We start from the raw sequence: 27,122 nt of genomic DNA on the forward strand, positions 1-27,122 counted from the left end.
GCTTTCAATGTATCATTGAACCAGGGTTCTGATGGTGAGCTCCTGGATCGACAACCCAGTTTGGGGGGTGCTAGTTGTGTCATGGCTGAATCAAGCCAGGCATGATATTGAAATGTGGCGAGATCAGGGACGGGGACAGGTCATGTAAGGTTTCTGAAAGAATAGGGCTAAGGGAGTTAGTCACAACTTTCTTCCAGGGGCGGCTGACATAGGGTACATTGGGGACTTTTAAATGTTTTTTGTGCGGCAATAGTATATCAAATAAAACTGCTTTGTGGTCTGTCCAGACCATGGACAAGATCCCGGTCCAATTTAGAAAGGGATTATCTGAAAGGATATCATCTAAACAGTGCCCAGATCTAGGAGTTGATTCCTTCACCATTTGGCCCAGTTCTGCACTAGCCATACGATCTAAAAGTGCTTTTGTATCAGTGTCAACAAGGGGTGGTGAGGGACAGAGTCTCTGAATTAAGCAGAAAGCTCTCACCCAGTCAAGAGATCAGGGCTAGATCCAACACCGTTTTTTAGCTCACTGCACCATCCCAGTTTCAGAACCTGGCTGTATGCAAATTAGTCTGTTCCTGTCCCAGTGCATGATGGGAACAGGGCAAACCAAACTACAAAAGCCAATTCTTACACTGGGAAGGAAACAAGCTCCCGGGGACCGGTTTCTGGCATTACAGCCGTCTTCGGCCCGGTTTGCTTGAATCCTGATGGTGCAATGAGCAAGGGTCTCACATCTGAGAATACCCTTCCACGCTGATGGATCAAGCCCTGATCTTTGGACTGGGTAAGAGTGGTCTGCTTAACTCAGACACTCTGTTCATCACCACCCCCTTTTTCTAAATCGTTTTTGGCCACTATAGGTGTGGCAGGGTATACTCAGACATGAGTCCCTTTCTCACTGCTCCATCAGGATTCAAGCAAGCCGGGCCGAAGAAGGCTGAAATGCCAGAAACCGGTCCCCGGTAGCTTGTCTCCTTTCTGGTGAAGAATTGGCTTGGTAGTTTAGTCTGCCCTGTTCCCATGATGCACTGGGCCAGGGACAGACTGATTTGCATATAGCCATGTTCTGAGCTGGGATGGGGCAGTGAGATAAATAACGGTGATGGATCAAGCCCTGATCTTGGACTGGGTAAGAGTGGTCTGCTTAACTCAGACACTCTGTTCATCACCACCCCCTTTTTCTAAATCGTTTTTGGCCACTATAGGTGTGGCAGGGTATACTCAGACATGAGTCCCTTTCTCACTGCTCCATCAGGATTCAAGCAAGCCGGGCCGAAGAAGGCTGAAATGCCAGAAACCGGTCCCCGGTAGCTTGTCTCCTTTCTGGTGAAGAATTGGCTTGGTAGTTTAGTCTGCCCTGTTCCCATGATGCACTGGGCCAGGGACAGACTGATTTGCATATAGCCATGTTCTGAGCTGGGATGTGGCAGTGAGATAAATAACGGTGATGGATCAAGCCCTGATCTTTGGACTGGGTAAGAGTGGTCTGCTTAACTCAGACACTCTGTTCATCACCACCCCCTTTTTCTAAATCGTTTTTGGCCACTATAGGTGTGGCAGGGTATACTCAGGCATGAGTCCCTTTCTCACTGCTCCATCAGGATTCAAGCAAGCCGGGCCGAAGAAGGCTGAAATGCCAGAAACCGGTCCCCGGTAGCTTGTCTCCTTTCTGGTGAAGAATTGGCTTGGTAGTTTAGTCTGCCCTGTTCCCATGATGCACTGGGCCAGGGACAGACTGATTTGCATATAGCCATGTTCTGAGCTGGGATGTGGCAGTGAGATAAATAACGGTGATGGATCATGCCCTGATCTTTGGACTGGGTAAGAGTGGTCTGCTTAACTCAGACACTCTGTTCATCACCACCCCCTTTTTCTAAATCGTTTTTGGCCACTATAGGTGTGGCAGGGTATACTCAGACATGAGTCCCTTTCTCACTGCTCCATCAGGATTCAAGCAAGCCGGGCCGAAGAAGGCTGAAATGCCAGAAACCGGTCCCCGGTAGCTTGTCTCCTTTCTGGTGAAGAATTGGCTTGGTAGTTTAGTCTGCCCTGTTCCCATGATGCACTGGGCCAGGGACAGACTGATTTGCATATAGCCATGTTCTGAGCTGGGATGTGGCAGTGAGATAAATAACGGTGATGGATCATGCCCTGATCTTTGGACTGGGTAAGAGTGGTCTGCTTAACTCAGACACTCTGTTCATCACCACCCCCTTTTTCTAAATCGTTTTTGGCCACTATAGGTGTGGCAGGGTATACTCAGACATGAGTCCCTTTCTCACTGCTCCATCAGGATTCAAGCAAGCCGGGCCGAAGAAGGCTGAAATGCCAGAAACCGGTCCCCGGTAGCTTGTCTCCTTTCTGGTGAAGAATTGGCTTGGTAGTTTAGTCTGCCCTGTTCCCATGATGCACTGGGCCAGGGACAGACTGATTTGCATATAGCCATGTTCTGAGCTGGGATGGGGCAGTGAGATAAATAACGGTGATGGATCAAGCCCTGATCTTTGGACTGGGTAAGAGTGGTCTGCTCAATTCAGACACTCTGTTCATCACCACCCCCTTTTTCTAAATCATTTGTATCAGTGTCAGCAAATTTTTCCAAATTAAAATTTAAATCCCCTAGCACTGTGAATTTAGGGTGCTCTGCTGTATGGGCTAATAGTGTGCCTAGGTTTTTTTAAAAAGTGGCCTTGGGTTTGGGTGGTCAATAAAGAAGAATCCCACTAACAGAGTGTTGACCATACAATTCTATTTTAAAATTAAATGATTAAGTCCTTGAAATCCAAGTTTTTTTTTTAGAGACAACTTAAAACTGGATTTTATACCCTAAGGGCAGGGCTAGTACAAGATCTGGGTCAGAGGCGTCGTCTGCACAAGTCTCTATGACAAAGGTTATGTCAATCTGGTGTGATTCCAGGAGTTCTCGAAAAGCGATAGCGTTCTTAATTAATGATCTGACGTTGATGAGAACAGATCATATGCAAATAAGTCCCTTACAATCTTGATTTTATTTCCTTAAGACAATAGAAGTATATAAAACCACTGGGTTTATGCCTGTTTTTACAGGCCAAGGTGCCGCAATTCTACATCAGTGAGACCATAATGAAACATGAGTTCGATCCAGGTGTTATAACTTTGTTGCCCAATTTGCACAAACAGTTTTGTCAATTGGTGACCTGAACCTGGTTTTTCCTCTACGTTATTTGACAAGTGTATTTCAGTTCTGCACAAAGTAATACTGAAAGTAAACAAGGTGGCTACAAACAGCACAAATTGTGATAGATACAAAGCAGATTCTAGCAAAAAAAAAAAACCTGGTAACGCCAGCTGGTTCCCAGAAAAAAATTAAAGAGTGAAAGAAGAGCCATGTAGATGAGAGATGAGAACAAACAAACTGGGCAAAGAGTGAAACTGTGATTCAAGGAGCATATTAGTGATCTTCCATGTAGACACTCAAACATATTTTAACTTAAAATACCTGATGGCCATAAAAGAACAGGAATATTTCCTTCAGTAAAGTCCTTGTCGGCAATGTTTTTTCAGGAACTAGAAGTAGGTTTCCCTATCACGGGTCTATACTGATGTGAGGATTTCTGCTTACCCTAGACTGCCAAAGAAGATTTCTCCATAATCTTCACATTCTCAAGCAATGGGAATAATGTTGCAGGGTGGCAGAGATACCAAAAGAGTGAGGCAATACTGAATGCAAAGCTGCAGAAGCACCAGTAAACATATGAACAGCATAAAGCTTGTGACAGCTCAAAGAGCGATGATCAGACTTTGAAAAACCCTGAGGAGCGAAGGAGCAATTATCAGGAAGTGAAGTGCAAAAGGAATATGGTAGTCTTGCTGTAGATATAGAGAAAGTGGGGCAGGCTTGTTAGCACAAACAATGTACAGTACGTGACAGTAGCATTCCTGTATCAATCATATTGTGCTACATTTAGGATCTACAGAGCTTGGAATCTCTAACATTGAAATACTTCATTAGGACCCGCAAAGACCAATAGCAGGGCTATAGCGCTACTCATTTTGGACCGATGCATTGCACAGTCAGGATTTTGGATATACTTTATTTTAGCCTCTAGAACATCTCTTAATTTTAGATATCTTTCCTTAGATTTAGGATTTATAACTTGATGTATTTAAATGCCATACTAAATGTATTCTCAGTTGCTCTGTACTTGTCAGCCGTGCTAATATTTATTAAGCTTCAACTACAACATGCTGAGGATATATTATCCTCCTTTTCGCTAATTAATCCCGTTTTCATATTTAAATGAACTTTCAATTTACTATCCCATGGAACAACTATTGGGCACTTTTAATAATAGGATTTTCATAATCTCACCTTCAATGGCAATTCATTTTAACAAAACTCAACACCACAAAATAAGAATTGAATATTTGTCACTTCATTGCCATACCTAAGAAGAAAGATGGACTCATTCGATTCTCCATCAAGTGCACTTTTAGGACGTAACTCAGCAGGATTTTCTAGTTGAAAAAAAGAAAAGTTAGCAGAGCATTTGAGGCCTTCAGTGACACCAGAATAATAAAAAAACTGCAAAATTAGCTCAACATATCACAGCCAGCATACCCAGTTTAAATCCTTTGTTAAATTGCTGCGTATTGTCAGGTCCGGTTGGGGTAGACTGAGATTGGGAGACCTGTTCTGACTGGTCCTTCTGGTCTGTAGTTGGAACTAATAAACTGTTGTCATGGCTGTTAAAAAAACGGAAACACAAGTAAATCAGTAAACACTTTTCTATATCCAACTAAATGTTTTATCCTTTAATTCAATTTTTTTATCAATTTGAGTTTTACAACATATGCAAATAGGTTTTCATCTTGCTTTGGAGTGACAGAAGGCCAGTGTGTCTACTTTCTCTTATGTTTATTCCTTAATTCCGTAGCATACTGAGCAACACATCAGGATACATATGCAAAAAATAGTCCATTAACTTCAGCCACAATGCACACAAAAGCAATGGCAAATACAATGGGTCTGGCGATGGCAAGTTGGTGCAACCGTTTTTTTTGTTGAAAGAATGTGCCACAAAAAAAGTGAAGAAATAAAAACATGCTACCTACGAAGTCTACCAAATGCTTGTATGTTGTTTAGAATAGATCACCAACTAAAAAACTATTAAAATCTCCAGCAGATATAAAGTTACAATGTAAAAAATATGTTAGAACAAATACTTTATAGTTGAACTCTTTTTTTTATTTTTTATTTACACATACACCTACCAACAACCAAAGACCAGTAAGGGTAAGGCCAAAAATGGGACAGATAGAGGAAGCCAGCAAAGAACAAAATATAAATTAAACATTTAAGGTTAAACCAGAGGGATCGCATCCTCCCTCTTCCCAGGCAATCTACATATATTGTTGTAACGCCTACCCTTCATTGATCACAGTCCGGGTAATAGCTGTTTGTGTTGGTACCATCCACAGACACATGTGTATGCTTGGTGTTCAGTTGGTCCCACCCAAGATCTTAGGATGTTGATCCAGAGTCATCTGCAGAAGTTCTAAAAGTTCTAGCTAAAAACGATATACAAGGGCTCCACACTTTTTCGAAGTGGTCTGTGCTTATGATCCAGTGCTGAGGTCTATCTAACCCTAAGGAGCTTGTAAATATCATACAGTAGGTGTTTGATGTCCTTCTTACTTATGACCCATTTTCAAGAGGAACAAAAGGCCAACTAAAGTATGGCTTAATTGATGACTGGGTAACCCAGTGCCTAATATGCCAATATCTCAGTCTTACTTTTGCCGGGATCCAAAGTCTGCCTTAATCTGTTCAAAGGACTGTATCCTGCTGCATTATGCATGTCCTCTGTTCTTTTACAATTTGCTTTCTGATATACGAAGCAATCCTCCACAGACCCCACAGGTGTGAAGTTAGGTTTCCCTATGATAGGGGTCACGGGTTAATGGAATGAAGTAGACTCCCTTTGTGTCCCAAGCCTGTCCCATGAATCTAATGATCACTTACGAGTTGTGTCACCAACACAGTGTAACAGGGTGGGCTCGCCGACTCACCCCGATAACCATGAGTGCCATGATGAGACTGTGCGAATCGACAGGACCATGAGGGACCTCACAATCACTCCACCACCCTCTTGTCATTTTCAGCAGGCAGACTACCGAGGGACCGAATACGAGGTAGACACTCACATGGAGGATGAGTGTGTATGGCCCTTTAATGAAAGAGCTGAGGACGAGTGGGCGGGCTTACAGGACGACGTGCTGACGACAAATACGGCCGAGCCGGGAGACACAGTGTGTTTGTACACCCGGAGGGAGAAGAGGTCGGAAGGAGGAAGAAAGCGAACGGAGAACTACGGAGCAGAAGCCCAGAAGATCGGAAGAAGGAGGAGAGTCCCCGGAGACGGAGGAAACGCCTGGAGGCCAACGTTCCCACGAGCCGCCCAGCCACTCACCCGGGGAGGTGTGTGGCTTCTCCAGGTGCGTGAGAAGATCAGGGGTTGGGTGGGACGTAAGGGCGGCTCCAGTGTAACATAGTGGTATTCCCTTGTCCCCGTTCCCTTTACCCGAGCACTACCTGTCCCAGCACTTGCACTTGTACATAGGAACCAAGTCACGGGTGGTTGTGCCTTCTCACTCCCTTCCCCTATCACGGAGATATCGATCTCACCAGTTGCTTTCTTTTCTTTCGTTTATGGTCCCGAGTCTCGAAAGCAAAGACAGAAACAGAGGACCGAAAGCCCCGATGGAGCCCGGACTGCTATCGGAGGATTGATCCAGACAAGCAAAGGCATCCGAGGCCCTCCCAGAGTCGATCCCCAAGGAGGCCCATCCCTGTCAGAAAGACTTGTTCAGATTTACTTTTGGCATCAATAAAGCCTACAATAACAAAAACCCGTCTGTTGCCATTCACCCCTATAACGCTTCCGCCTGAACCCGCTACAGTGGTGAAGAATACGGGCATAGACGCCATCTGTACCCAGAGGATGGAGACAGTCATTGAGCAATTGGCGAAGGGACAAGAACGGTTGCAGTGTGTTGCAGAACAACAGTTGAGTTCGGCGCAAGCAGACCGTGATTTATTGAAGGAAGCATTAGCAGCCAGAGCCCAACAACCGTGGGTGGAGACCAACCCCCCTGGGGAGCGGAGGGGAACGCACCATACCATATGGTTCCGCGCCGATATCCCTGCAGAAATACCAACCGGGGGAGGACCCTGACTCCTTCCTGCTGAACTTTGAACGCGCCGCCAGAGCGTGTGGATGGCCTATAGGAAAGTGGCCATTTTTCCTAGCCCCACTCCTGGTGGGAGAAGCACAAGCGGCATACCAGGTCGCGAATCCCACGGGTGTTACTCCTTACACCGAAGTTAAACAGATCATATTGGACCATCTTGGACTGGACGCTGAGGCCTATAGATTGAGGTTCCGTAAGGAAAGGGGGGCCCCTCGGAGAAAACCCCAAAACGCTCTTTGTGCGTTTAAAAATGGACGCTGATAAATGGTTAACTCCCTCCAGTAGCACCAAGGAAGAAATAATGGACTTCATCTACTTGGAGCAGTACCTGGAGGCCCTCCCCTATCCCACGCAAAGATGGCTCCGTCAGCAGCACAATTTAACAACCACCCAGGCCATTGACATGGCCGCTACTTTCTACCGGGCTCAACCGCGAACCCCTGGGTGGGACCCTGAAAAGGCACATAAACCTGCCCCCAAACCTGAGAAAAGGCCATCATGTCCATTGGATCCCCCTAGGCCCCGACCCTGGAGACCTGGGAATCCCGGAGCTGCTGGACCACAGTGTTTCGACTGCGGCAACTGGGGACACATCGCCCATCATTGTCCCAAAAGAAGACCCCAAGAAGAACCCATGGAGGTGGGATACCTCCCCAAGTCTGTCCTCTTCTCGGCTGAGATGAGGGGCGCCTACAGAGTAAGTGTTGGGGTAAACGGGAACACTGTTCTGGCATTACTAGATTCAGGGTGTAGACAGTCTGTAATACAGAGCAAACATGTAACTCTTTCCCAATACTTACAAAAGCAAATGGTCAACATCAGGTGTGTGCATGGTGATGTGCGCCCTTATCCCCTGGCGACTTTGCCCATCCAGCTTAGGACAGGAGAAACCCAAACGGTGAGGGTGGGGGTCCTGTCTTCCCTACCCAAGGAACTAATTATTGGAACAGATAACCCTAGTTTCTTGTCTATGTTCAAAAGAAGTGTAGAACAGATAGGGGGACGAACACACATACCAGCCATTCCCCGAGGCCCATGCTCTGCCATGCTGTCACCGGATCCCTGGGTATTAGATAAGAGTTTTCGCTTCGCCCAGGCCAACGACCATACTCTTTTCAATGCCTGGGAACAAGCCCATCAAGGACAAGGATATAACCCGACAAGGAAGCCCTGAGGAGGAAGCCCAGCTGTTAGTTCCAGTATCCTTCCATAACCAAGTATTGTTTTTTGCACATAGCCACCTAATAGCCGGACATATTGGAACGGAGTAAACCACCCAGAACATCCTCCGACATTTCTACTGGCCGGGTATATACAAAGACACGTCAGTGTATTGTAAGAAATGGGGTGTGTGTCAGGAAAAATATGACCAAACCCCCAGCAGTCCCCTTACAACCTCTACCCATCATCGGGAAACCCTTCGAGAGAGTGGGGATGGAACTCATTGGACCACTGCCCAAGACCCGTAAAGGTTATCAACATGTTCTAGTGGTGGTCGATTACGCCACACGTTTTCCGGAGGCTTTTCCCTTAACGTCAGCAACCTCCAAACAAGTCGCGGACCGGATGATTGAGTTGTTCAGCAGGGTGGGGTTCCCAAAAGAAATCCTCACCGACCAAGGAACACCCTATGTCTCCAGACTCATGAAAGAGGTGTGTAGAAACCTGGACATTAATCAAATATGCACTGCGGTGTACCATCCACAGACGGATGGTCTCGTGGAACGCTATAACCGTACTCTCAAAACGACACTCCGAAAGATGTTGGAGGTTAGTGGGTCTGAATGGGACCAGATCTTACCCCTTTCCCTATATGTCATCGGGGGACAACACCAAAGCAGTTTGGGTGTGTCGTCATTTGAGTTACTATACAGTAGACAGCCACGCTCCCTGCTGGAGATGACCAAAGATGCGTGGGAAAACGAAATACCCGAAGAGACGGCTCATACCCTGGAATACGTACTGAATTTGAAATCCCGGCTCGGTAAGCTCCGAGACCTGGCCTACACACATCTTGAAGCGAACCAGAAGAGACAGAAGACAACCTATGATAAAGGCAAGAAGTGGAGACAACTTGAAATAAATGAATGGGCACTGATTCTTCTCCCCTCTTCGACACAGAAGTTCAAGACTGAATGGGTGGGACCCCATAAAGTTATCGAGACCATCGGACGGACGAGCTATCGTCTACAGGTAGGGCCCAACAAAACCCAAGTATACCATATCAATCTAATAAAGAAATGGTTGGGTCCCCTTCCCACGGGAGTGCATGTAGCCACTCCCGTGACAGCCCCGTCCTCCCGAGAGCAGTTAGTGGTCAACGACGAGTTGACCCACCAGCAGAAAAAGGAACTACAGGACCTGCTACTCCGACATGACAACCTGTTTTCCAACATCCCCGGAAGAACAACTCTGGCTGAGCATTGTATTGACACAGTCCCAGGAAAAATAGTCAAAATCCGGCCTTATTGTGTACCAGCCTCCCGACGTAGGGCCATAAAGAAAGAAGTGGAGGACATGATGGAATTGGGCGTGATTCGCCCCTCCAAGAGCAATTGGTCCAGCCCCATTGTCATGGTTCCGAAGCCGGACAGATCACGACGCTTTTGTATGGATTTTAGGGCGCTAAACGACATCTCGACATTCGACGCGTATCCCATTCCTCGAGTAGATGAGTTAATCGAGCGTCTAGGGGATGCCCAATACATTACAATGCTGGACCTCACAAAGGGGTACTGGCAGGTGCCCCTCAGGGAGGAAGACAGAGGAAAGACCGCGTTTAGCACCAATGAGGGGCATTACGAGTTCACCGTCCTCCCCTTTGGGCTACACGGGGCCCCTGCCACCGCCTTATGAACACGGTGTTACAGGACGTGTCGACTTTTGCCTCGGCATACTTGGACGACATAGTCATCCACAGTCCCTCCTGGTCGGCCTACATCCGTCACCTACAAGAGGTGTTCGACGCCCTGGAAAAAGTCGGTTTGAAGATCAATTAAAAAAATCGAAGGTGGCCTATCAGAAGGTGAAATATCTGGGATACGTACTAGGTCATGGGCTTATAGAACCCCAGATAGAGAAAATAAGAGCTATAGCAGACAGTCCCTTTCCAGTAAATAGAAAAGAAGTCAGGGCGTTCCTTGGGCTAGTGGGATACTATAGGCACTTCATTCCACACTTCGCACACATAGCCGCCCCCTCTCTGATGCCTTGAACTGCCGGGGAAGTCCTCCACTCCCATAGTGCCCACCGAAGCCAGACAAGCAGCCTTTCAACACCTCAAACATGTCATCACGTCCACCCCCATCCTTACCTCCCCTGCCTTCTCCAAACCCTTCATTCTGCACACAGACGCCTCGGACTATGGCATTGGGGCTGTCCTTTCGCAAGAGGGATCTGACGGGCTAGATCACCCGATCTTATACGTCAGCCGTAAGTTATTCCAAGGTAACTTAAGTACGCCACAATAGAAAAGGAATGTCTGGCAGTTAAATGGGCCGTTGTCAAACTTGCCTACTACCTTGAAGGACACCCGTTTACCCTGTATACTGACCACGCCCCCCTACTCTGGATGGCTAGGAATAAATCAAACAACGCCAGGGTCATGAGGTGGTTCCTATCCTTGCAACCATACACGTTCACGGTGAAGCATAGGAAGGGATCCGAGAATGTGGGAGCAGACTTTCTGTCAAGACATCCACTCACCGAACATGAGCGTCCTAAAGGGGAGGTGTGTAACGGGGTGGGCTCGCCGACTCACCCCGATAACCATGAGTGCCATGATGAGACTGTGCGAATCGACAGGACCTTGAGGGACCTCACAATCACTCCACCACCCTCTTGTCATTTTCAGCATGCAGACTACCGAGGGACCGAATACGAGGTAGACACTCACATGGAGGATGAGTGTGTATGGCCCTTTAATGAAAGAGCTGAGGACGAGTGGGCGGGCTTACAGGATGACGTGCTGACGACGAATACGGCAGAGCCGGGAGACACAGTGTGTTTGTACACCCGGAGGGAGAAGAGCGTGGAAGGTCGGAAGGAGGAAGAAAGCGAACGGAGAACTACGGAGCAGAAGCCCAGAAGATCGGAAGAAGGAGGAGAGTCCCCGGAGACAGAGGAAACGCCTGGAGGCCAACATTCCCACGAGCCGCCCAGCAACTCACCCGGGGGAGGTGTCACCCGGGGGAGGTGTGTGGCTACTCCAGGTGCGTGAGAAGATCAGGGGTTGGGTGGGACGCAAGGGCGGCGCCAGGGTAACATAGTGGTATTCCCTTGTCCCGGTTCCCTTTACCCGAGCACTACCTGTCCCAGCACTTGCACTTGTACATAGGAACCAAGTCACGGGTGGTTGTGCCTTCTCACTCCCTTCCCCTATCACGGAGATATCGATCTCACCAGTTGCTTTCTTTTCTTTCGCTTATGGTACTGAGTCTCGAAAGCAAAGACGGAAACAGAGGACCGAAAGCCCCGACGGAGCCCGGACGGCTATCGGAGGATTGATCCAGACAAGCACAGGCATCCGAGGACCTCCCAGAGTCGATCCCCAAGGAGGCCATCCCTGTCAGAAAGACTTGTTCAGATTTACTTTTGGAATCAATAAAGCCTACAATAACAAAAACCCGTCTGTTGCCCTTCACTCCTGTAACGCTTCCGCCTGAACCCGCTACACACAGCCTATGGTTTTTGCTCAACCCTGGCACCTTCTATATGAGTATCCCAGCAGTGTGTAATCAGTGAAGCAAGCACTGCTTTTCAAATTCACTTCTGTTCCATTCCACAATCGTATTCCAAGATAGCACTTTGTGAGATTGGGCATTCCCATTACACCCACTTCATGCAGCAAAACAAGGCTTTCTGCCCTGCCAGATTAAGATCTCATTCAGTTTCTGCATCCTATCCATAGTCTTCGGGGCAGGGGCTGCACTGGGAGAGTTTGTAACAAAATATTTTGGGCAGAAGCATCATTTAATTACTGTGATTCTGCCCAGCCAGGATAGGCCAGACATGTGCCACGATCGGAAGGCCACTCATTTGGAATACTTGAGGGTAGCTTTTCTGTCTAGAAAGAAGCACATTTTAAATCCTGATGCTGAATATGTAGCTTTGCCAGACCACAGAAAAAGACACTGTGGTGCATCCTCTGTGTCTTTTGGGTGTAGATATATTCACTATCTGGGTTTTCTGGAGGTTAATTTTGAAGCTTGATACTTGCTCAAAAAGGGATGGTGTTGACCGCATTGGATCTTAAAATGTTGCATGCACATCATAGGCATCTAGAGTCAAATAGTTTTTCTGTCTGCCAATTGAGATTTCGGCAATCTCAGGGTTGGACCTAATATTTTCAGCAAGGGGGTCAAAGTGAAGCACAAATGAAGGAGGAAGCAGAGACCCAATCTTGTAGCCCAGCACAGCTGGAAAGGGTAGGAGAGAACACAATTGATTATTACCCAAGCCAAGGTCTGAGAGTCGCCTCTTAGGATCCAGGTTTTCAATTTAGGGCTTAGTCATAGTCTGATAAGATACTTTGCAAGGCCCAATGTATGCAATAAAACCCTTTCTCTGTGATTATTATTAATAAGAGAAGGGACATTTCCTTGGTGCAATGGGTATTGTCCAGCATGTGAATGATTTGTTTTGGGGTTTTGCAACAGCCTCTATCAAGAAAGTATCCAAACTGATCAGGACCTATTAGTCTCTGCATAAAAAGGGTAAGACAATGCGATAGGATGCCTTGTGAGGATTTTAACATCAACACTATAGAAAGAGATGGGCCTGAATGAGGCGCAGAATAAGTCCTTCCTGGCCTTCGGTATCACTAGTATAAAGGCTTTCCTCATGGTGGCGGTTATAGTGCCACCACTGAATTGGAAAGACATGGAAAGACCAGGGCTAGAGTAGGGTAAAAGGTTTTGATAAAACAACACTGAGTAGGCATTGACACCCAGGATCTTAGAGGGCTGGTGCTTAGCAATCCCGGATATCACTTCCTCAAATTTAATAGCTGTTTTGAGAGACTCCTGCTTGAGTCTGGGTCAGTGATGGTGTTGTGGGGGCAATCAAGTAGTGCTCTGTAGCAGACTTAGCAATAGCTGGATTGTTCCAGAAACCTGAGCCTCGCAAGATTCAAATATTGATTTCGGCATAGCCTCACCTATGGCTACAAGGTCCTACATCAGTCCAGGGAGGGCAAAAAAGGGGGCGGGTTAGCCATAATCTTCAAGGACTACTGGGACTATTTTACCATGCACTTATATAAATCGAAGGGTGCCAAGACCCTAGGTTTCTACTTGAGGGAGTGGAAGGGAAGTTTGCCTTCTAGAATATTATGTGGTAACTGGGTACAGTGGTATATTTGCACAAACCTTCTGAGTCTATTTCAAAAGGGCACTCTCACACTCCAACATTTTTATTTTGTGAGGAATTCAAGTGTGAGCAGAGGATGAGACAGTGCAATACTTTAAGGACTTATGATGTTCCTGTGAAACAATTTGATAACAGAAACTTGTGTCTGAACCCACTCATCAGGACGTACATACAGTGGATCTAATTTTTGGGTCAGTGGATTTAATTTCCGAGGAAGATATCACCCCACTAAATTTGGTTAGACCATGCACTCGTGACCTTCTATATTAAGTGGGCAAAGTATATAGTCACTGATATACAATTTACAAAAACTTGCTCCAGCTATAGAATGGTCTAAACTGACCGACTTGTGCATTGGATTACATTTGATCTGATAGAATGTTTTGATGCCAAGTATACAATCAAAAATAATTATAACTAAGGCTCCGTTTTCCATTTTTACTGTTTTTTACAGATAAATACAGACGGAAAACATTTATTTTCTTGTCTGTATTTATTTTTAAATGTGGATAAAAGTGGGAATAGGGCTACTTTTTGAGTAGTTCTAAATACTGTCTGCCATAACTGCCAGGCCAATAGCTGTGTGGATTGAAAGATAAGGGGGCTAAAAAAGAAAGGAATTTTAGTAAAGAGGCTTTAACAGCAGTAGATATGCACAAGGTTGATACTGAAATTTGCATATTTTCTTAAAAGTGCATTAATTTATCTTCTGCGGGTGTTTACAGCATTGAAACTAAGTAGGCATTCAAGCATGAGAGCATATTTACTAGATAATTAAATGTGGAAATATACAAATTTAAGTTTAATTTTTCCACCAAACCCAAAATAAATATGGATAAATACAGAGAAAGTTAGCAAAAAATAAATGTGGATAAATACAGACGGAAATGTGCAAAAAATAAATGCCATAAAACCGGGAGCCCTAATTATAACGTTCTACATGAGAGGAATATAGAGACCTGAGCTAAAACAATACCTCGTAAAGAGGTTAAGATCGGTGTAAAACTTTCTGCACCTTGGTATAGAGAAACACTAAAACAGGCTAAACTAGCCGGTAAACAGTTGAAGAGGAAATGGCTTATGTCTTATAAAGCTGTGGATAAACAACAACTAAAGATTGCCCTAAATGGATATAAAAACTGTGCGCTCAAGGCTAAAGATGAATATTATACCAAAGCTGTGCTAGAAGTGACAAATATAACAAAAAAGATATTTGACATTGCCCATAAGCTATCTGATCCAGATTGCACTAAACAGGCTGTCACGCCCTCTCAAGCTTTTTGTGATAATTTATTTAATTCTTTTGACAGTAAGATCAAGAATATCATTCCAGAGGTAAAGCCTCAAAGACCAGTGTCCTGTCTTTCACTGGAGGAAGATGTTACATTGGATGATATTGCTGTCATTTGTACTTCTAAATTGGATTCCTTTGAATTGATAACAGAGGAAGTTCTTAGGGCAACAGCGACGTCTCGTCTATTTCACCAGGCTCTTTATTACACCCATTACCACCTAAAGTTTGTAAATTGCTAGTGGATGATGTGTATCCATCATTACTAAAGATCTGCAAATCAATCATTTGAAGCAAGTGAAGTTCCATGCACCCGGAAAAGAGCGTGAATAACCCTCTTGTTAATAAAGCCTACAGCAAACCTGTTAGCTCTTAGTAAGTCTAGGCCTATACCTCAGTTACCTTTCCCAGTAAAACGTTTTTTAATGATATGTCAGTAAGAACCTATCAATATACCTGGAAGTGCATGCCCTCCTAGAGGAGGCACAATCTGGCTTCAGGCCTGCTCATGGTACTAAATCCGCTTTAGTTCTGGTCTTGAAAGAGCTCCAGAGGGTAGTAGTTAGGGGTTAAAAGGTGGCCTTGGTGTTCCTTGGTCTATCAGCTGCTTTTGGCACGGTTAACCATAAGATTCTGATGTCCAGATTAGGGAAGATTGGGGTTGATGGGGAAATACTAGAGTGGATTAAATCCCATTTAACAGATAGAACTCAAGCAATATTGCTCCCTTCTTTATACTCCATGTTCGAAGCAGTAGAATAAGGAGTGCCCCAAGGCTCAGCTCTTCGCCCAGTTCTTTTTAAGATATATCGGCGCCGTCTTGCGGCCCTTATTCAATCCCATGATATCAACTTTATTAACAATGCCGATAATATACAGCTGATCCTTTCCTAGGGCATCTATCGGCCAGAGATACTGGACCTGTTTCATAACTGCCTAAGGAGTGTTACAAAACTGGTTAAGCAGCAACTCCTTTAAGTTTAATTGAGATAAAACTGAAATTCTCTGCCGATCAACTAGTGAACCATCGGCCAGACTTTTCTCCAGTTTCAGGCCTTGGGCAAACAGTGACAATTTGGCGCAGAATAATAAGTCCTTTCTGGCCTTCGGTATCACTAGTATAAAGGCTTTCCTCACGGTGGTGGTCATAGTGTCACCACGTAATTGTAAAGACATGGAAAGACTAGGGCTAGAGTAGGCTAGAAGTTTTGATAAAACAACACTGAGTAGGCATTGACACCTAGGATCTTAGAGGGCTGATGCTTAGCAATCCTGGATATCACTTCCTCAAATGTAATAGCTTTTTTGAGAGACTCCTGCTTGAATCCGGGTCAGTGATGGTGTTGTGGGGGCAATCAAGTAGTGCTCTGTAGCAGACTTAGCAATAGCTGGATTGTTCCAGAAACATGGGCCTCACAAGATTCAAATATTGATTTTGACATAGCCTCACCTATGGGCTACAAGGTCCTACATCAGTCCAGAGAGGACAAAAGAGGGGGCGGGGAAGCCATAATCTTCAAAGACTACTGAGACTATTTTACCATGCACTTATATAAATCAGAGGGTGCCAAGATCCTAGGTTTCTTCTTGAGGGACTGGAAGGGCAGTTTGCTTTCTAGTAAGTATCAGCTGTGGTCTGCAATTTAAAGGGTCCATTTCGATAATAATCTATCTTTGGAGGCCCATGTCAACAAGACAGTGGCAGCATGCTTTGCTCTGCTCCTCAATCTAATGAAAATTCTATTTTTCTACCACCATCTGCAAGGGCACCGGTAGTATAGTTCACAATCCTAAGTAAATTGTATTATTGTTAAGCCTTTTTGTTAGGAGCACCAGAATTCCAGATCAAAAGACTATGAAGTACAAGACCGAAGACGGCTGTAATGCCAGAAACCGGTCCCCGGGAGCTTGTTTCCTTCCCAGTGTAAGAATTGGCTTCTGTAGTTTGGTTTGTCCTGTTCCCATCATGCACTGGGACAGGAACAGACTAATTTGCATACAGCCAGGTTCTGAAACTGGGATGGTGCAGTGAGCTAAAAAACGGTGTTGGATATAGCCCTGATCTTTTGACTGGGTGAGAGCTTTCTGCTTAATTCAGAGACTCTGTCCCTCACCACCCCTTTTTGTAAATATTTTTGTCCACCCTAAGCGTGGAAGGGTATTCTCAGATGTGAGACCCTTGCTCATTGCACCATCAGGATTCAAGCAAACCGGGCCGAAGACGGCTGTAATGCCAGAAACCGGTCCCCGGGAGCTTGTTTCCTTCCCAGTGTAAGAATTGGCTTCTGTAGTTTGGTTTGTCCTGTTCCCATCATGCACTGGGACAGGAACAGACTAATTTGCATACAGCCAGGTTCTGAAACTGGGATGGTGCAGTGAGCTAAAAAACGGTGTTGGATATAGCCCTGATCTTTTGACTGGGTGAGAGCTTTCTGCTTAATTCAGAGACTCTGTCCCTCACCACCCCTTTTTGTAAATATGAAGTACAAGCAGCAGCTGCTTAGCTGGTGATGAATATACCTAGGTATGCTTCATCCACTAGAACTCTGGCAGCGCTTCGCTGGCTTCCAGTGAAGGAATGGCTTGTGTTCAAATCACTATGTATTGTCTTCAGAGCTATTCACGAAAAGAGTCCCATCTTCCTGCAAAGTATATTTAAACGCTACATACCTCAGAGAGATCTTGGATACTTAACCACAAACCTTCGATGTATTCCTAAATTTCAGACGGTTAGACAGGGCAGCCACATGTTCTCAGTTAGGGCTGCTCAACTCTGGAATAATCTTTCATTTTCTCTGAGAGCCTGTCAAGATGTGCTTTAGTTTAGGAAAGCACTCAAAACTTGGCTCTTCCCCACAAACTGGCACAGATTGTCCATCAGATTTTCTTCCTCTTTTTAAAAGGCTAGTGCCAGGATACCTTTGAGGTTGAAGTTGCACTCTATAAAGCTCCGTAATAATATTAATGATTAAAAGAAGAATTTTTACTGTAAAATAGATTTTATGTATTAATTCAGATCACAGTCACTGTGTTTGGTCAACTAACTCCATCTACAGCAAGCATAATCTGTACCAACAACTTCTTTTCAGTGGGATGACAAAGATACACAAATTGTACAATAGTTAAATAAAATAAACAGAAAAACAAAAGTTAAAAAGTTAGGTTTAGATAGAACTGTAATGGGATATTTCCTGCAAATACTGAACATGGTGGATGTGTTCTGATTCTGGTACTGTTCCGAAGTTTTGAAAATCCAGCAATATACTGACATTCACAAGCCTGCTCTGAATAAAACGTAGAACAACCACTGATCAGGGTGTCAATATGGCTAGCAGTAGTCTATGACTTCGCTATGTACAGACAATCTGGGCCGCTAGGCAATGCTCGCCTGATGCATCGCTCGCCTGATGCATCGCTAGGAGGCCCAGGCAATTTTTACGTAGGGCAGCTGTATACTCTAGGGTGCATGGAAGAAGGTGTGGTGCTGGCCACGGGGTAGGCTGTGACCTTCTGTAATATGCATCTATATATGCAGTATAGTAGACTTTGGATGTGTTACTTTGTGGCTATAAGGGAAACAGCATGAAGAAGACTGGAGCTCTACAGCGACCTGAGGCTTGGGAAAAAAGTGCCCCTGCTCCCTGAGGGTCCCTTTAGTCTGGGTGGGCAAGAGGAATTCCAGAGTGGATAGTTGGCTCCCATGTGGCTGATAAGTTACTGGTGGATAGATCACAATGGATGCATGCCCTCCTGTTTGAAGAGGTACACCATGGCATCTGCACACCAGACTTGCTGGTTGCTTAGTGGAGGACTGGTCACTCCCTGAGTGTTTGGCTGTGCTGTAAATGGACTTGCTCCAATGGGCCAGCCCACACCTTTGTCTCCAGTAGTGTGTGTTGTAGGTGATCTTTCTGTGAGGCAATTTGCTTGTTATGGGCAGTCCACTGACCATTGCCATACAACCAGAGAACCCAGACTATAAAACACATGAGGGTTGCAAGGATTAACCGTTGCACATGCATAGAGGTCCCGGGAGTGACGTGTGTTAGCAGGTAATCTGCCCGGTGTCACGAACTGGAGTACTTTTAGGTGCTCTTGGAGAGGAGTGTTAACTGTGAATACTACATTGCCTAGCGCCTTAGAGGCTAAGCAGAGAGAATCCACTAAGGATTTAAAAAAGCATAAGTTAACAATGAAAAATCTGGTCATGTGGGGCAGTGGTGTTAGTGAGACTAAGTTTGCGAACTTCTGTTCAGGGTGGTTAGGCACATGACTGTTCATGGTCCTATCGGCAGAGACTGAAGGGTGTTGCAGCATCCCTCACTAGATAAACAAGAAATATGCAAAGGCGCCAATGTCATTCCCCATCTACCTCAAATCCATCTATGCAAGAAGGGGCAGACTACCCTCAACCACAAGATGGAATGTCATTAAGGTGGTCAAACGTCCCACAAAGGAAAATTAAATATATTTATGAAGGTCGCCTCCTCCTGATGGGACCAGCACTGAAGACACCTGGGGTGACCTCTTGGTCCAAATACAGCTAGGGATAGGATGTGTAAGGCTGTAAATGATATCAGGACCTCACGAAGTGAAAATTGGAAAGAATGGTTCATTATTGAATCAGGTCATAAGAAATGCTGATGCTTGATGAAGTATTCTCGGAGTGGTTGGAATCCCAAAAGCAGTGGAAGGAATGAATCCCAAGATGTTCCAGATAATTTGTGAAGGCAGATAATCTGTTTGGCTAGTTCATCACTATAAAAGCACACCCAGCACTGGTGCTGCAGCGCCCTCTGGGGTCACCATCTAGGTCACCTGTTTCCAAAATCATCATTGATAATGATAATAACTGCATACTGCAACACCACGTGACTTTTTCATATAACTTGTCCTAAATAAAGACGTTCCAAGACCAATACAGAAGCAGTGCTAACTTGTTAAGGAAGCCAAGAAATAGCTCTGTGACATAAAACTCGACTATATGTACCTGTATCTGGTGAAGCTTAAAGCAATCTTCAACCACAGGATATACTTTTTTGAGGCAGCCTAACTGGGTAGCTGGGTAGGAGGTCTCTGGCAGAGTTTTGGTAGCTAACTCTTTCATGATGAGTAGAGCTCATCTGACGCAACAAACATTTAGCTCAGATATGTAGTAAGGAGGCAGGTTACAAAGACCACTCTATAGGGTCCCTGTGAGCACAAATAATTTTCCTCATGAGTCCTATGACTGACTTACATTGAAAAGGCTTTCTATATAATTGATGATTAAGGGGGCTGTAAAAGGCCTAATCCACCAGTAGGTTCTAGTATGGAATGAACATAATAAGGAATCAAATACAAAACAGTTTTCCAGTATAGGTGAAAAGACTGGAAATGTAATTTTTATATGCATGCAGTATCATATTAGCGTGGTTGACTTATGATCGAAGAAGGATACTCATTCAAGATGGCACTGCAGGTGGATACGTAAGGGTCATTCTCTCATCATTCAAGGAGTATGCAGGGCAATAGGGTGGAGGGAGTTTTTAAAGTTTTCTTCTCTCTTTAACTAACCCTTTAATTTTAGACTGTGGAGTCTTAGGTGGGTTGTTTAAAAGAGTACTGCATGTTGGACGTGCTCTGTCATCTCTGGCTAGAACATTATGTGTTTATGTTTGAATGACAGATGCTTCATAAGAAGAATTGCAGTGGGGGTAAGTTTAGTTCTTTTGGGAGGGAGTTGGAAGGGTTCTGTTTTATGTAGCTTGTCTCCTTTCTGGTGAAGAATTGGCTTGGTAGTTTAGTCTGCCCTGTTCCCATGATGCACTGGGCCAGGGACAGACTGATTTGCATATAGCCAGGTTCTGAGCTGGGATGGTGCAGTGAGATAAATAACGGTGATGGATCAAGCCCTGATCTTTGGACTGGGTAAGAGTGGTCTGCTTAATTCAGACACTCTGTTCATCACCACCCCCTTTTCTGAATCGTTTTTGGCCACTATAGGTGTGGCAGGGTATACTCAGACATGAGTCCCTTTCTCACTGCACCATCAGGATTCAAGCAAGCCGGGCCGAAGAAGGCTGAAATGCCAGAAACCGGTCCCCGGTAGCTTGTCTCCTTTCTGGTGAAGAATTGGCTTGGTAGTTTAGTCTGCCCTGTTCCCATGATGCACTGGGCCAGGGACAGACTGATTTGCATATAGCCAGGTTCTGAGCTGGGATGGTGCAGTGAGATAAATAACGGTGATGGATCAAGCCCTGATCTTTGGACTGGGTAAGAGTGGTCTGCTTAATTCAGACACTCTGTTCATAACCACCCCCTTTTCTGAATCGTTTTTGGCCACTATAGGTGTGGCAGGGTATACTCAGACATGAGTCCCTTTCTCACTGCACCATCAGGATTCAAGCAAGCCGGGCCGAAGAAGGCTGAAATGCCAGAAACCGGTCCCCGGTAGCTTGTCTCCTTTCTGGTGAAGAATTGGCTTGGTAGTTTAGTCTGCCCTGTTCCCATGATGCACTGGGCCAGGGACAGACTGATTTGCATATAGCCAGGTTCTGAGCTGGGATGGTGCAGTGAGATAAATAACGGTGATGGATCAAGCCCTGATCTTTGGACTGGGTAAGAGTGGTCTGCTTAATTCAGACACTCTGTTCATCACCACCCCCTTTTCTGAATCGTTTTTGGCCACTATAGGTGTGGCAGGGTATACTCAGACATGAGTCCCTTTCTCACTGCACCATCAGGATTCAAGCAAGCCGGGCCGAAGAAGGCTGAAATGCCAGAAACCGGTCCCCGGTAGCTTGTCTCCTTTCTGGTGAAGAATTGGCTTGGTAGTTTAGTCTGCCCTGTTCCCATGATGCACTGGGCCAGGGACAGACTGATTTGCATATAGCCAGGTTCTGAGCTGGGATGGTGCAGTGAGATAAATAACGGTGATGGATCAAGCCCTGATCTTTGGACTGGGTAAGAGTGGTCTGCTTAATTCAGACACTCTGTTCATCACCACCCCCTTTTCTGAATCGTTTTTGGCCACTATAGGTGTGGCAGGGTATACTCAGACATGAGTCCCTTTCTCACTGCACCATCAGGATTCAAGCAAGCCGGGCCGAAGAAGGCTGAAATGCCAGAAACCGGTCCCCGGTAGCTTGTCTCCTTTCTGGTGAAGAATTGGCTTGGTAGTTTAGTCTGCCCTGTTCCCATGATGCACTGGGCCAGGGACAGACTGATTTGCATATAGCCAGGTTCTGAGCTGGGATGGTGCAGTGAGATAAATAACGGTGATGGATCAAGCCCTGATCTTTGGACTGGGTAAGAGTGGTCTGCTTAATTCAGACACTCTGTTCATCACCACCCCCTTTTCTGAATCGTTTTTGGCCACTATAGGTGTGGCAGGGTATACTCAGACATGAGTCCCTTTCTCACTGCACCATCAGGATTCAAGCAAGCCGGGCCGAAGAAGGCTGAAATGCCAGAAACCGGTCCCCGGTAGCTTGTCTCCTTTCTGGTGAAGAATTGGCTTGGTAGTTTAGTCTGCCCTGTTCCCATGATGCACTGGGCCAGGGACAGACTGATTTGCATATAGCCAGGTTCTGAGCTGGGATGGTGCAGTGAGATAAATAACGGTGATGGATCAAGCCCTGATCTTTGGACTGGGTAAGAGTGGTCTGCTTAATTCAGACACTCTGTTCATAACCACCCCCTTTTCTGAATCGTTTTTGGCCACTATAGGTGTGGCAGGGTATACTCAGACATGAGTCCCTTTCTCACTGCACCATCAGGATTCAAGCAAGCCGGGCCGAAGAAGGCTGAAATGCCAGAAACCGGTCCCCGGTAGCTTGTCTCCTTTCTGGTGAAGAATTGGCTTGGTAGTTTAGTCTGCCCTGTTCCCATGATGCACTGGGCCAGGGACAGACTGATTTGCATATAGCCAGGTTCTGAGCTGGGATGGTGCAGTGAGATAAATAACGGTGATGGATCAAGCCCTGATCTTTGGACTGGGTAAGAGTGGTCTGCTTAATTCAGACACTCTGTTCATCACCACCCCCTTTTCTGAATCGTTTTTGGCCACTATAGGTGTGGCAGGGTATACTCAGACATGAGTCCCTTTCTCACTGCACCATCAGGATTCAAGCAAGCCGGGCCGAAGAAGGCTGAAATGCCAGAAACCGGTCCCCGGTAGCTTGTCTCCTTTCTGGTGAAGAATTGGCTTGGTAGTTTAGTCTGCCCTGTTCCCATGATGCACTGGGCCAGGGACAGACTGATTTGCATATAGCCAGGTTCTGAGCTGGGATGGTGCAGTGAGATAAATAACGGTGATGGATCAAGCCCTGATCTTTGGACTGGGTAAGAGTGGTCTGCTTAATTCAGACACTCTGTTCATCACCACCCCCTTTTCTGAATCGTTTTTGGCCACTATAGGTGTGGCAGGGTATACTCAGACATGAGTCCCTTTCTCACTGCACCATCAGGATTCAAGCAAGCCGGGCCGAAGAAGGCTGAAATGCCAGAAACCGGTCCCCGGTAGCTTGTCTCCTTTCTGGTGAAGAATTGGCTTGGTAGTTTAGTCTGCCCTGTTCCCATGATGCACTGGGCCAGGGACAGACTGATTTGCATATAGCCAGGTTCTGAGCTGGGATGGTGCAGTGAGATAAATAACGGTGATGGATCAAGCCCTGATCTTTGGACTGGGTAAGAGTGGTCTGCTTAATTCAGACACTCTGTTCATCACCACCCCCTTTTCTGAATCGTTTTTGGCCACTATAGGTGTGGCAGGGTATACTCAGACATGAGTCCCTTTCTCACTGCACCATCAGGATTCAAGCAAGCCGGGCCGAAGAAGGCTGAAATGCCAGAAACCGGTCCCCGGTAGCTTGTCTCCTTTCTGGTGAAGAATTGGCTTGGTAGTTTAGTCTGCCCTGTTCCCATGATGCACTGGGCCAGGGACAGACTGATTTGCATATAGCCAGGTTCTGAGCTGGGATGGTGCAGTGAGATAAATAACGGTGATGGATCAAGCCCTGATCTTTGGACTGGGTAAGAGTGGTCTGCTTAATTCAGACACTCTGTTCATCACCACCCCCTTTTCTGAATCGTTTTTGGCCACTATAGGTGTGGCAGGGTATACTCAGACATGAGTCCCTTTCTCACTGCACCATCAGGATTCAAGCAAGCCGGGCCGAAGAAGGCTGAAATGCCAGAAACCGGTCCCCGGTAGCTTGTCTCCTTTCTGGTGAAGAATTGGCTTGGTAGTTTAGTCTGCCCTGTTCCCATGATGCACTGGGCCAGGGACAGACTGATTTGCATATAGCCAGGTTCTGAGCTGGGATGGTGCAGTGAGATAAATAACGGTGATGGATCAAGCCCTGATCTTTGGACTGGGTAAGAGTGGTCTGCTTAATTCAGACACTCTGTTCATCACCACCCCCTTTTCTGAATCGTTTTTGGCCACTATAGGTGTGGCAGGGTATACTCAGACATGAGTCCCTTTCTCACTGCACCATCAGGATTCAAGCAAGCCGGGCCGAAGAAGGCTGAAATGCCAGAAACCGGTCCCCGGTAGCTTGTCTCCTTTCTGGTGAAGAATTGGCTTGGTAGTTTAGTCTGCCCTGTTCCCATGATGCACTGGGCCAGGGACAGACTGATTTGCATATAGCCAGGTTCTGAGCTGGGATGGTGCAGTGAGATAAATAACGGTGATGGATCAAGCCCTGATCTTTGGACTGGGTAAGAGTGGTCTGCTTAATTCAGACACTCTGTTCATCACCACCCCCTTTTCTGAATCGTTTTTGGCCACTATAGGTGTGGCAGGGTATACTCAGACATGAGTCCCTTTCTCACTGCACCATCAGGATTCAAGCAAGCCGGGCCGAAGAAGGCTGAAATGCCAGAAACCGGTCCCCGGTAGCTTGTCTCCTTTCTGGTGAAGAATTGGCTTGGTAGTTTAGTCTGCCCTGTTCCCATGATGTACTGGGCCAGGGACAGACTGATTTGCATATAGCCAGGTTCTGAGCTGGGATGGTGCAGTGAGATAAATAACGGTGATGGATCAAGCCCTGATCTTTGGACTGGGTAAGAGTGGTCTGCTTAATTCAGACACTCTGTTCATCACCACCCCCTTTTCTGAATCGTTTTATGTTATGTCTGCATGGCATTTGCTAACCTTGACTTTCTTCGAGGTTGAGGGATACAATTGAACCAGATCAATTAAGGGTGGTGTCTTGGAAAGTCTGTGATCTAAATGACAGACTGAAACCGTAGTTTGCTAAGCAATGCTTAATGGTGGCTCCTACATTGCAATTAACTCCACCTGTTGAGCATAAAGTGAGGGTTCCTAAAGAGTTATAGGTACACATTTGTTCTCCACAGAGTTCACATGAGGCTCATTGAGAGTGGTGATTAGTTTAAAAGGGTCCTTATGTTTTATTAATGAACTTTCCAGTTTGGATAAGCATGGAGGTTACATTGTCGTATTGTGATCACAAGCAGTCTTTAGAAATTCATGAATGTCAATAGTTCCCCTGCCACTCACCTTGTAGCTAGAGACATATTTGATTTCTTGAAAACTCTTTTGGCAAACACACTGCATTCTGTGACAGTTGTATGCAGTGATTTCAAAAAAGCAATAGAAAAGTAAAGTGGACCACCAGTGACCACGGGTCCTCATAATGGCACCTTGCTAAAAGATTGGGCAAGCGCCTTCGGAAGGCACAATCCACAAATGAGGATATACTTGTGGGACTCAAGAATGAGCTCCTTAACCTGGAATGAGATTATGTCACAACTGAGTAAAAGTCAATAAATTGACAGACTGAAGTGAATAATTTGCTACATGATTGCTGGCACGCTGACATGGATGGTCTCCCAGCCTAAAATGTATGAGTCTGATGCAAATAAAGGAGCTTTGCTGTACTAGCTCTGTGCAAGGGGTGAGTGTCTAGGTTTCTGCCCAGGATAAACAACACAGAAAGAGTTCACCACATAGGAATGGAAAATAGAGAATATGTTTTCCTATAATATTACCAAATCTTTATGCAGCAGCACATAGAAGAGATGGATCTGGAAGGCTTTACAGAAGACCTCCTGATGTTGAGTGTTCAATGTAATGAATTTGATTTGGAGAACACCCCAGAACAATGGTCACAGGTGGATCCAAACTGGAAAAATGTAAAGACTCCTTGGAATCACAAAGGAATTGTACAGGAAAAATTCAAACATGGCTAGTTCTCAGCTCTCTGATATCTTTGAGAAGGCAGTCTGGGTGAAAGTCCTCGGCAAAGGGATGTCAACCACAAAAATCACCATGACAGTCAAAGAAGGTTTAGTGGCTAACCAATGCGTCTCATCAGTTTAATCACACTTATCAATGAGGAGGCCGATATGATAGCCAAGACCCATGCAGATAGATTGGTGGATGTGATTGGACGCACCTAGATAAAAATGGCTTTATGCCCAGTCGAGCTACCAGACAATGAAAGGGTGCTCCATCATGCCCTGGCTCACATGCCCAAATGCTTGGATCCTAGCAAATTTGGAGAAGGACATTGATGCACTGAAGTAGGAGAATTGCTTCCTTTGCGTTTTAAAATTGAGTTTTATCGTGGTTTCCTGATCATTAATGACCATCTTTGCAAGAAATTAAGAGGGATTCTCTCTTCTCCTTTCCCTATAGAGGCATACAAACAGGGATGCCACTATTCATGTTTCCTGGTTATCTGGCCTATGGCAGAGTGGATCCACAGTAGCATGCCCTGGAGCAGTGACTTGGAAGGGATGCAGCAGAAATGAGCGTGTCTTACTCTGTGCTGATGATACAATACTCATCCTGATCTATTCCTAATAAGCGCAAAACAGATTAATGGAAATTCTCTTTTCTATGGCCTTCCCAGTGCATATTGGAGAATCTCAAACTGCTTGGCAGACCAGTCTTCAGATCAAGAGAAGTCGGTTTACGTATTTAGGTAGACATGTGGTCCATAATCAAGATGTAATTTGTGCATGTAATATAACGGTTTTGGTGGAGAATCTGATAGGAGCAGACAGGACTGTGACAGATTACCCATTCCAGTTGTTGGCTGTTTGCACTGCTTATGATGACTGCCCTCATAATCTGGCTGGTGAGGTACCTATAGTGGCATTACAGAAGTGTTAATGATCTTCCTCAGCAAACCTCCTTAAACCTCCCTGCTTTAGATACAAATCCAAGGGAGGGAAATAGGTAGCCTCCCTAGGAACCAAAGCATGG

The 27,122-nt window shown here is 45.6% G+C and overlaps 1 protein-coding gene across 1 annotated transcript in view; it reads right to left on the reverse strand.

Moving 5' to 3' along the window:
• Positions 1–27,122, reverse strand: part of ULK4 (unc-51 like kinase 4) — a 1,855,260-nt gene that overhangs the window by 1,612,598 nt on the left and 215,540 nt on the right. The window contains exons 10-11 of the mRNA XM_086941729.1: positions 4,607–4,731; positions 4,434–4,503 (exon numbers count right to left, since the gene is read on the reverse strand). Of these exons, the coding sequence (XP_086797855.1) occupies positions 4,434–4,503; positions 4,607–4,731 (195 nt within the window). The remainder of the gene's footprint in view (positions 1–4,433; positions 4,504–4,606; positions 4,732–27,122) is intronic.

The sequence above is a fragment of the Lissotriton vulgaris genome, chromosome 10 (genome assembly GCF_964263255.1).
Source record: "Lissotriton vulgaris chromosome 10, aLisVul1.2, whole genome shotgun sequence".
Classification (NCBI taxonomy): domain Eukaryota; kingdom Metazoa; phylum Chordata; class Amphibia; order Caudata; family Salamandridae; genus Lissotriton; species Lissotriton vulgaris.